At 42.0% G+C, this 12002-nt stretch overlaps 1 protein-coding gene across 1 annotated transcript; it reads left to right on the top strand.

Moving 5' to 3' along the window:
• Nucleotides 1-4204: 4204 nt before the first annotated feature.
• Nucleotides 4205-7686, top strand: LOC121538063 (Golgi to ER traffic protein 4 homolog). Its single transcript, XM_041845856.2, has 9 exons — nt 4205-4412; nt 5291-5369; nt 5523-5604; nt 5707-5856; nt 5951-6089; nt 6226-6366; nt 6472-6547; nt 6668-6740; nt 6885-7686. The coding sequence occupies exons 1-9, from the start codon at nt 4270-4272 to the stop codon at nt 6971-6973; spliced, it is 972 nt and encodes a 323-aa protein (XP_041701790.1). The 5' UTR covers nt 4205-4269; the 3' UTR covers nt 6974-7686.
• The last annotated feature ends 4316 nt before the right edge of the window (nt 7687-12002 follow it).

The raw sequence follows: 12002 nt of genomic DNA, 5'->3' as shown, positions 1-12002 counted from the left end.
ACGTTGCACCACAGACTGTCCAGGAGTTGGCGGATGCTTTAGTCCAGGTCTGGGAGGAGATCCCTCAGGAGACCATCCGCCACCTCATCAGGAGCATGCCCAGGCGTTGTAGGGAGGTCATACAGGCACGTGGAGGCCACACACACTACTGAGCCTCATTTTGACTTGTTTTAAGGACATTACATCAAAGTTGGATCAGCCTGTAGTGTGGTTTTCCACTTTAATTTTGAGGGTGACTCCAAATCCAGACCTCCATGGGTTGATACATTTGATTTCCATTGATAATTTTTGTGTGATTTTGTTGTCAGCACATTCAACTATGTAAAGAAAAAAGTATTTAATAAGATTATTTCATTCATTTCGATCTAGGATGTGTTATTTTAGTGTTCCCTTTATTTTTTTGAGCAGTGTATATATATATATATATATATATATATATATATATATATATATATATATATATATATATATATATAGTGAAAACAATAGTGGTCCTAAAACATAACCTTGAGGAACACAAACTTACCATTGATTTGTCAGAGGACAAACCATCCACAGAGACAAACTGATAACTTTCCGACAGATAAAATCTAAACAAGGCAAGAAAGTGTAGACCAATTAGGGTTTCCAATCTCTCCAAAAGAATATGGTGATCGATGATGTCAAAAGCGGCACTAAGGTCTAGGAGCACAGATGCAGAGCCTTGGTCTGACACCATTAAAAGGTCATTTACCATCTTCACGAGTGCAGTCTCAGGACTATGATGGGGTCTAAAACCAGACTGGAGTGTTTTGTATACATTACAATGAGGGGGAAAAGTATTTGATCCCCTGCTGATTTTGCACGTTTGCCCACTGACAAAGACATGATCAGTCTATCATTTTAATGGTAGGTTTATTTGAACAGTGAGAGACAGAATAACAACAAAAAAATCCAGAAAAACGCATGTCAAAAATGTTATAAATTGATTTGCATTTTAATGAGGGAAATAAGTATTTGACCCCTCTGCAAAACATGACTTAGTACTTGGTGGCAAAACCCTAGTACTTGGTGGCAATCACAGAGGTCAGACGTTTCTTGTAGTTGGCCACCAGGTTTGCACACATCTCAGGAGGGATTTTGTCCCACTCCTCTTTGCAGATCTTCTCCAAGTCATTAAGGTTTTGAGGCTGACGTTTGGTAACTCGAACCTTCAGCTCCCTCCACAGATTTTCTATGGGATTAAGGTCTGGAGACTGGCTAGGCCACTCCAGGACCTTAATGTGCTTCTTCTTGAGCCACTCCTTTATTGCCTTGGCTGTGTGTTCTGGGTCATTGTCATGCTGGAATAGCCATCCACGACCCATTTTCAATGCCCTGGCTGAGGGAAGGAGGTTCTCACCCAAGATATGACGGTACAAGACCCCGTCCATCGTCCCTTTGATGCAGTGAAGTTGTCCTGTCCCCTTAGCAGAAAAACACCCCCAAAGCATTATGTTTCCACCTCCATGTTTGACGGTGGGGATGTTGTTCTTGGGGTCATAGGCAGCATTCCTCCTCCTCCAAACACGGCGAGTTGAGTTGATGCCAAAGAGCTCGATTTTGGTCTCATCTGACCACAACACTTTCACCCAGTTCTCCTCTGAATCATTCAGATGTTCATTGGCAAACTTCAGACGGCCCTGTATATGTGCTTTCTTGAGCAGGGGGACCTTGCGGGCGCTGCAGGATTTCAGTCCTTCACGGCGTAGTGTGTTACCAATTGTTTTCTTGGTGACTATGGTCCCAGCTGCCTTGAGATCATTGACAAGATCCTCCTGTGTAGTTCTGGGCTGATTCCTCACCATTCTCATGATCATTGCAACTCCACGAGGTGAGATCTTGCATGGAGCCCCAGGCCGAGGGAGATTGACAGTTATTTTGTGTTTCTTCCATTTGCGAATAATCGCACCAACTGTTGTCACCTTCTCACCAAGCTGCTTGGCGATGGTCTTGTAGCCCATTCCAGCCTTGTGTAGGTCTACAATCTTGTCCCTGACATCCTTGGAGAGCTCTTTGGTCTTGGCCATGGTGGAGAGTTTGGAATCTGATTGATTGATTGCTTCTGTGGACAGGTGTCTTTTATACAGGTAACAAGCTGAGATTAGGAGCACTCCCTTTAAGAGTGTGCTCCTAATCTCAGCTCGTTACCTGTATAAAAGACACCTGGGAGCCAGAAATCTATCTGATTGAGAGGGGGTCAAATACTTATTTCCCTCATTAAAATGCAAATCAATTTATAACATTTTTGACACGTGTTTTTCAGGATTTTTTTTGTTGTTATTCTGTCTCTCACTGTTCAAATAAACCTACCATTAAAATTATAGACTGATCATTTCTTTGTCAGTGGGCAAATGTACAAAATCAGCAGGGGATCAAATACTTTTTCCCTTACTGTATTTATCTTCTGGAAGGCAGTGAGTTGCTGCGCAACAGCTTTTTCTACAATTTATTAGAGGAAAGGGAGATTCGATATAGGCCGATAGTTTTTGAAACATTTTCCAGTTCAAGGTTTGGCTTTTTCAGGAGAGGCTTTATTACACATCCGAAGGATAGGGAGACGTATATTATGTTCAACATAGGAGGGCCAAGCACAGGAAGTAACTATTTGAGTAGTTAAGTTGGAATAGGGTCCAGTAGGCAGCTGGAAGGTTTAGAGGCCATGACTATTTTTGTGAATGTGTCGAGAGATACAGGATTTAAAAACTTGAGTGTCTCCATTGAGCCTATGTCCTGGCAGTTCTGGGTATTACGCAAGGTTACATTTAGATCCTTGGTTAGGTGGTTAACTGATTTGTGTACACTGAAGTCCTTGGGTAGTTGGAGAGAGTCTGGAAGGGCATCTAGGAATCTTTGGGTTGCCCGAGAATTTATAGCGCAGCTTTTGATAATCCTTGGTTGGGGTCTGAGCAGATTATTTGTCGCGATTTCACTATTGGTGGTCCAATAGTCCAGGATTATGAGGAAAAACATTTAGATCCACAATATTTATTCCACGGGACAAAACTAGATCCAGGGTATGACTGGGGCAATGCGTAGGTCCGGAGACATGTTGGACAAAACCCACTGAGTCGGTGGACTTTTCCATGTGAATATTGAAGTCACCAAACATTTGAATACTATCTGCCATAACTACGAGGTCCAATAGGAATTCAGAGAACTCTGTAAGGATATGGTCACTGATGTAACCAGGAGGAGAGGCTTCATTTAACACAGTAAATTCAACAGGCTTGAGCCATGTTTCAGTCAGGCCAATCACATCAAGGTTATGATCAGTGATTAGTTCATTGGCTGTGACTGCCTTGAAAGTGAGGGATCTAACATTAAGTAGTCCTATTTTGATATTATCACAATCTCTTTCAATAATGACAGGAATAGAGGTGGTCTTTATTCCAGTGAGATTGCTAAGGCGAACACAGCCATGTTTAGTTTTGTCCAACCTAGATGGAGGCACAGATACGGTCTCAATGGGGGAAAGCTGAGCTGACTACCCTGACTGTGCTAGTGGCAGTCTCCACTAAACTGGCAGGCTGGCTAACAGCCTGCTGCCTGGCCTGCACCCTATCTCATTGTGGCTCTAGATTAAAAAAACATTTGATCACAAAAAAAGGTAACTGTAATAAAAGGATGAAAATGTGTTTCACCTAAAATAGTGAAATGAAAGTGGCCTAAATTTAGCGGGGAATCTTGAACCTAACGCCCCAGACTGTATGCGCTAGTACCTGACTTGGATGTAAACAACATCAAGACCATAGCCAAAGATACAGTATTTATAAATTTCCGTTAGAGATCGCCGCCTCTGTGAAGTGCGCGTGGGCACAAACTCAATCTGTCCTTGCACTCCATCTAAACAAAGCTATTTTTAAAGACTTTGGCAAAGCGTCAAGTCTATAAAACGTAAATCACTGTGTTCGTAACATATTCTAGTTTTGGGAACAGAAACATTTATTAAGATCAGATGTTTCATCGATGAGAAAATTAGCAGAATTTCGACACAGTTTCACCCAGTTCCATCCTCTCCCTCAACCTGCGACTGAACTTCCTCTCACTACCATTTTTGGTGGTGAGAAAATGTTCTAAACGGATGCTTCAGCTTTATAGCCCTTGTGCCGTATCTGGGTTTCCCTTTCTGTCTGTGCCAACTAACTACGGCAAGAAAAATGGGTCACAGCTAGGTATTTTTAGTGCATCCGCTTTCTGCACTGTCTATGTCAACGTCTTGTTGTTAGGCCGAGCTGCTGGGAACAAACAATGATGTCGGAGCAGGAGGCTCTGAAGTGCTCCAGTGCGAGAAACCGTGGAGGAACGCAGCGGGTTGAAGGGAAACTGCGAGCCAGTGTGGAAAAAGGAGATTACTATGAGGCTCACCAGATGTACAGAACCTTATTTTTTAGGTAAGACATTTTCGTTAGCCCGGCGAGATTATTAGTTGGCTTTTGGGCCTCCCTTTTCCATATCGTTCTGCTTGTTAACCATGCTGCCTTCATTATAGTGTATGATTGGTATATTCAAGGTACTGCCCCACCCACTCGGGTCAGTCCTTCTTTTTGTTTGGACAGTTTTATGCGTCAATCACGCCAAGTCACAAAATGGGACACAGCACGCGAGCTAGCATAGCTAATGTCGCAATATAAGATAGCCAGCCAGCCCATCTCGTTTGTCTCACTAACTACCCATACATGTACGTTTTTGTTTATTAAAGATACAGTTCACTGACCTGACACACTGACAAACAGACTGTAATCTCTAGCCCAGTAACAACCATGTCATATACAAGTAGTAGCTAACGCTAGTTGGCTATCTAGCTAGTTCGAGTGTGTGTAGTAAGCCATCGTTAGCAAACTAGTTTGTTTTAGCTACATTTCCTAACCACCTAGCTAGCCAACTTTGCTACACATGCACAATCAATTTATCTATGGGTTTTGGTATTGCCCATGGTTCCTAACCTCCCATCACTATTTCATAGCAGTGGTGTCATCATCAATCATTGGGTGTCATTCATTCATTTGCTGTTGTACTTCAATGGTTTTGACAGTCATGACAGGTAGCCTAACTTTACATGAGAACTGTGTGAGCCTAGTAACTGACAGTTCACTGTGATTTACTGTCGTGTATTGAGAAACGTTGGCCCAGTGACTGAGTATTACTTTTCAGCCCTCATTATTTCATAGGCAGGGGGACCACCACACTACCATTCGTACTGTCACTTGCTTAACCTGGTTTGAATGCAGTTTGTCATTGAAATGACATTTGCCATCTCTGTTTGACACAGGTATATTTCACAGGCAAAGCATGCCGATGCCAGGGAGTTGATGTACAATGGCGCCCAGCTCTTCTTCAGCTACAACCAGGTATAAGAAGGCCTGACGCTGGGGCATTCATTACATTTCTGTAGTTTTTGTAGCATTTATTTTTAAGGAGCCCAATGGCTATAGCAATTTTAATTATTCTCAACTAAACAGTTGTGAGTTCTGTGGCAAATTACAGATTTTTGTCATACACAGCTAAACAGTGCTGCAGACCTGTCAATGTTGGTGCTAGAGTCTTTGGAGAAATCCGAGGCAAAGGTAGAGGACGAAGACTTAGGTGAGCTAACGTGTAATAATTCATTGTAATTAAACAATATAAACACAGTTAGTGTCAGTGTGCCGTAGTCACTGTGTTGAGCTCCTCTGGGTTGTATTGCAGAGCAACTGGCAAAGCTGTTCAGTTTGATGGACCCCAACTCCCCAGAGAGAGTAGCTTTTGTGTCCCGCGCACTGAAGTGGTCCACAGGTGGCTCGGGGAAGCTGGGCGCCCCCAAACTGCATCAGCTCCTAGCAGTCACCTTGTGGAAAGGTATTCGGTAGAAAACTCTGAACATTAAACTGCAAGGATATCATTTTAATGTGTCCCTGAAGAGGTTGAATATGATAGAATTCTATCTGTTTAGAGCAAAACTACAGTGAGTCTCGCTACCACTTCTTGCACTCCTCTGATGGAGAGGGCTGTGCCCAGATGCTGGTGGAGTACTCAGCGCAGCGGGGCTTTCGCAGTGAGGTGGACATGTTTGTGACGCAGGCCGTCCTACAGTAAGTCTCTGTCTCTCTCTGTTTCCCTGCACCCAGGTCCGTTTTCAATCTGTCAGCAAAAGCTGCTTGTTCTGTTTAATCGCTTGTTCACCTCTGTCCCTCCTCCCGCTCTCTCTCTCTCCCCCTCCCTGCTCAGGTTCCTCTGTTTAAAGAACAAAAACAGTGCGTCTGTAGTTTTCAGCACATATACGCAGAAACACCCCTCTATAGAGAAGGACCCTCCCTTTGTGCAGCCCTTGCTCAACTTCATCTGGTTTCTCTTGCTGGCAGTGGATGGGTAAGGCCATGTTTATTCAACCACCAAACCCTTCAGGGAATAAAACACACATTGTTTTTCCAGGTTCTCATAGACGTGCCTCACCTTTTGTGTTCTCCTCTGCAGAGGCAAATTAACAGTGTTCACAGTGCTATGTGAGCAGTATCAGCCTTCCCTGAAGAGGGACCCTATGTATAATGAGGTGAGCTTGACCCTTTAATGAGTGTTCCTCACGTAGCATTGTAACTCGGCATGGTGTCTAATGTTTTTTCCCCCCCTTCTCCTCTACCCCTCCTGTTACATTGACTGCCTGCTGCGTCAGTATCTCGACAGAATAGGACAGCTTTTCTTCGGGGTGCCACCCAAACAGTCCTCATCATATGGTGGATTGCTAGGTAAGTGCTTGTGACGGTCATCTCTTAAATACCAGGCATAGACTAAGAACTATTTTTACAAACCCATCCTGATCACCATTGAAAGCTGCGTTGGTGAAACGGTATGTTTTTGTGTTTCATTGAAGTGTGTTCTGTATCTGTCAGGAAACCTGTTGAACAGCCTGATGGGCTCAGGTGAGGATGAGGAGGGAGAGGAAGCACAGGAGCACGGCAGCCCCATCGAACTGGACTGAGAGCACCCGGGGGTAGAAGAGGCGTACTGGTCTCCTCCTGACCCCTCCCCCCAGTTCTCCCAGACATCCAACCAGAACCCGAACAAAGAGCAGGCCAAACCATCCCTCTCAGCACTGCCTGGACTGCGCCAAAATGCAAACTCCTTCCGTTTGAGTTAATATTATAATATTTTTAGTTTTATTTTAATATTTTTTGTTTCTTAGTTTTGGACAATTTTCTGTGTAGGTTTTTTTTTTTTTTTTTTTAAGGATAAGAGAGCAACTGCAATCCTTCCTTCCCTGGACTTATTATCTCTCATCCACAGGGACAGAAAAGATTCAACAATGGCTGCGTATTAATTTCAGTCATAATTCAACTCATAAAATAACATGTCGTCCTGGGATACAACAACAAAGAAACCCCCTTTTCATTCTAGGGAGTGCTGCTTTTTCTCCTCATGCACCATGCATCCACCACAGGTGCAGGTAGTAATTTGTATTAAAAAGTTACTATAAACAACTTGTAATCCATGTAAATGTTCAACAATAATCAAGAGTGATAGGGGTGTGGTGAGCTGCATGGTGTAGAGGGAGAGACATACCTGTCAGGCATCGTACACCTGGCAGCAAGTTAAGTCGACAGGAGTGGATGGGTAGATGGCACAGGAGGTTGGTGGCACCTTAATTGGGGAGGACAGGCTCGCAGTAATGGCTGGAGTGGAATGGTATCAAACACATGGTTTCTATGTGTTTGATGCCATTCAATTAGCGCCGCTCCAGCCATTATCATGAGTCATCCTCCCCTCAGCAGCCTCCACTGGTAGATGGGTATGCTCAGATCATATACCTGGGTGTGTGTGTGTTGGTGAATGTATTTGGCATGCTCATGTGAATGCGAATCAGTTCCGTTGAAGTCTTCTAATACATCGGGAGCCTCCACCCCCCATACATTGTCAGTTTGAGTTGGTGACTGCTCCATTTTGTCGGTCCAGGTATTTGACTGTCCAGAAAAACTAAGAAGATAAGATTAAACAGTTTAAAATAAAAAATCCCAGCCTACTGTAGAATTCTGTTGTCTATATCCAGAAGCATAATTATTCATCTCACCGGGTTTGTTTTAAATATACTCCAGTATCCAACATGATGATTCCTTTACGTGCATGGAGGGAGTATACAGTGGCTGTTTAAGTAATTTCTTTGACATTTTCCTCTGCTAAATTACTATACATGTTTTGGGAATTTCTTGAATTAATGTTTCAGGAAAAAAAAGTGTGAAAGGTCTTACAGGTTCTTATCTATTGTGAAATTATAACTGCTATAGAAATTCTCACGTGAATCTTCCAAGCTACTTTAACAGCCACATCCTTCAGATATTATTATGAAAGTTACAACTTTTATAATAGCCATGATGTCCATAAGTGTTACTACTATAACATATGCCATTTAGCAGACCCTTTTATCCAAAGCTGCTTAGTCAATCGTGCATACATTTTACGTATGGGTGGTCCCAGCAGTCGAACCCACTACTCTAGCGTTTCATGCTCTACCAACTGAGCCACAAAGGATCACTACAAATACCTCTTGCAACAGCTTAAGGAAATAAGTTAATGCCATTGATTACATCATTATTCAATGCACTAACTCAACAAGATACGTAGCCTGGATAGCATTAAAGGCCTGAATGTATTATTCCTCATGCTGTGTGTCGTATGTACGGTAATGCACAGAATATTTAAGGAACGCTACCGGAGTTGTGGGGTATGTGTGATCAAAGGCTTTTTAGACAGACCGGGTCACTGGCAAGCAAGCCAGCATGTTGAACATAACATTTTGTTTTTGATCATTTCATTTTAATGCAAATGGGGGTTGTTTGCTTTTTAAATGATTCACTAATTGAGTAAATAAACACAAATGATGATAGCTTCTCTGTCCTCAATGTCTTTTTAAAGAACGCTGGGCTTGAAAGAGTTGGTAGCTTTCAGAGGAGTCAATACAAATGCCCAATATCACCATTTTGTTTATTTCAATCATGTACAGTTGAAGTTGGAAGTTTACATACAACTTAGCCAAATACATTTAAACTCAGCTTTTCACAATTCCTGACATTTAATCCTAGTAAAAATTCCCTGTTTTAGGTCAGTTAGGATCACCACTTTATTTTAAGAATGTGAAATGTCAGAATAATAGTAGAGAATGATTTATTTCAGCTTTTATTTATTTCATCACATTCCCAGTGGGTCAGAAGTTTACATACACTCAATTAGTATTTGGTAGCATTGCCTTTAAATTGTTTGACTTGGGTCAAACGCTTCGGGTAGCCTTCCACAATAAATGGGGTGAATTTTGGCCCATTCCTCCTGACAGAGCTGGTGTAACTGAGTCAGGTTTGTAGGCCTCCTTGCTCGCACACGCTTTTTCAGTTCTGCCCACACATTTTCTATAGGATTGAGGTCAGGGCTTTGTGATGGCCACTCCAATACCTTGACTTTGGAAGTATGCCTGGGGTCATTGTCCATTTGGAAGACCCATTTGCGACCAAGATTTAACTTCCTGACTTATGTCTTGAGATGTTGCTTCAATATATCCACATACATTTCCTCCCTCATGATGCCATCTATTTTGTGAAGTGCACCAGTCCCTCCTGCAGCAAAGCACCCCCACAGCATGATGCTGCCACCCCCGTGCTTCACGGTTGGGATGGTGTTCTTCGGCTTGCAAGCACCCCGTTTTTCCTCCAAACATAAGTGGTCATTATGGACAAACAGTTCTATTTTTGTTTCATCAGACCAGAGGACATTTCTCCAAAAAGTACGATCTTTGTCCCCATGTGCAGTTGCAAACCGTAGTCTGGCTTTGTGTATGTAAACTTCTGACCCACTGGAATTGTGATACAGTGAATTATAAGCCAAATAATCTGTCTGTAAACAATTGTTGGAAAAATTACTGGTGTCATGCACAAAGTAGATGTCCTAACCGACTTGCCAAAACTATAGTTTGTTAACAAGACATTTGTGGAGTGGTTGAAAAACGAGTTTTAATGACTCCAACCTAAGTGTATGTACACTTCCGACTTCAACTGTATGTTCAGACATTATTACAATAATATACAAAATGTAATTTCAGTACAAATACATACACAAGTATACAATCATTGAAATGCAGTTAAGTTTAACGGCATTGTATGAATCGGTTATCTATAATGTTAGTTTATCTTTCAATAATGGCGTAGCAAGGAGCTCTTCCTATCTAGGATCAGTCTAGACTTGAAGAGGGAGTGTCATATCAATCGGGCAATTAATTGATCAATTTATGTAACTTATTGGCTATAGGCAACATACCTAATCCAAATGAAATACTGAAAAATTTAAATATGCACGTGTACAGTCCTCCAGGAGCCTAGTTGACACCTAGTGGGCACTAAACAAATGCCGTTTTAAGGCGAGACAATCCATACAGGGGACGTACAGTGCCTTCAGAAAGTATTCATACCCCTTAACTTATTCCACATTTTGTTGTCTTACAGCCTGAATTCAAACTGGATTTTTTTTTTTTTGTCTCACCCATCTACACACAATACCCCATAATGACAAAGTGAAAGCATGTTTTTAGAAATGTTTGCTAATTTATTGAAAATGAAATACAGAAATATCTCATTTACATACACTACCGTTCAAAAGTTTGGGGTCACTTAGAAATGTCCTTGTTTTCGAAAGAAAAGTAATTTTTTTGTCCATTAAAATAACATCAAATTGATCAGAAATACAGTGTAGACATTGATAATGTTGTAAATGGCTATTGTAGCTGAAAACGGCAGATTTTTTATGGAATATCTACAGAGGCCCATTATCAGCAACCATCAGTCCTGTGTTCCAATGGCACGTTGTGTTTGCTAATCCAAGTTTATCATTTTAAAAGGCTAATTGATCATTAGAAAACCGTTTTGCAATTATGTTAGCACAGCTGAAAACTGTTGTGCTGAATAAAGAAGCAATAAAACTGGCCTTCTTGAGACTAGTTGAGTATCTGGAGCAACAGCAATTGTGACAAATACATTAGAGTGTCTAGTTTGAGAAACAAGACGCCTCACAGGTCCTCAACTGGCAGCTTCATTAAATAGTACCCGCAAAACACCAGTCTCAACGTCAACAGTAAAGAGGCGACTCCGGGATGCTGACCTTCTAGGCAGAGTTGCAAAGAAAAAGCCATATCTCAGACTGGCCAATAAAAATAAAAGATTAAGATGGGCAAAAGAACACAGACACTGGACAGAGGAAGATTGGAAAAAAGTGTTATGGACAGACGAATCGAAGTTTGAGGTGTTCGGATCACAAAGAACATTTGTGAGATGCAGACCAAATGAAAAGATGCTGGAGGAGTGCTTGATGCCAACTGTCAAGCATGGTTGAGGCAATGTGATGGTCTGCGGGTGCTTTGGTGGTGGTAAAGTGGGAGATTTGTACATGGTAAAAGGGATCTTGAAGAAGGAAGGCTATCATTCCATTTTGCAACGCCATGCCATACCCTGTGGACGGCGCTTGTTTGGAGGCAATTTCCTCCTACAACAGGACCATGACCCAAAGCACAGCTCCAAACTATGCAAGAACTATTTAGGGAAGAAGCAGTCAGCTGGTATTCTGTCTATAATGGAGTGGCCAGCACAGTCACCGGATCTCAACCCTATTGAGCTGTTATGGGAGCAGCTTGACCGTATTTCTACGTAAGAAGTGCCCATCAAGCCAATCCAACTTGTGGGAGGTGCTTCAGGAAGCATGGGGTGAAACCTCTTCAGATTACCTCAACAAATTGACAACTAGAATGCCAAAGGTCTGCAAGGTTGTAATTGCTGCAAATGGAGGATTCTTTGTCGAAAGCAAAGTTTGAAGGACACAATTATTATTTCAATTAAAAATCATTATTTCTAACCTTGTCAATGACTACATTTCCTATTCATTTTGCTATATTTCCTATTCAAACTCATTTCATGCATGTTTTCATGGAAAACAAGGACATTTCTAAGTGACCCCAAACCTTTGAACGGTAGTGTAATTAT

This window comes from Coregonus clupeaformis, chromosome 1, assembly GCF_020615455.1.
Source record: "Coregonus clupeaformis isolate EN_2021a chromosome 1, ASM2061545v1, whole genome shotgun sequence".
NCBI lineage: Eukaryota > Metazoa > Chordata > Actinopteri > Salmoniformes > Salmonidae > Coregonus > Coregonus clupeaformis.
This window is presented reverse-complemented; position numbering and strand designations above follow the sequence as displayed.

Excerpts from the sequence above, each read along its gene's own strand:
- LOC121538063 (XM_041845856.2), top strand. The coding sequence starts at position 4,270 with ATGATGTCGGAGCAGGAGGCTCTGAAGTGCTCCAGTGCGAGAAACCGT. Across the intron at positions 5,857-5,950 it reads AGCAGTCACCTTGTGGAAAG|AGCAAAACTACAGTGAGTCT; the intron begins GTATTCGGTAGA and ends CTATCTGTTTAG. Across the intron at positions 6,367-6,471 it reads CTCTTGCTGGCAGTGGATGG|AGGCAAATTAACAGTGTTCA; the intron begins GTAAGGCCATGT and ends TCTCCTCTGCAG.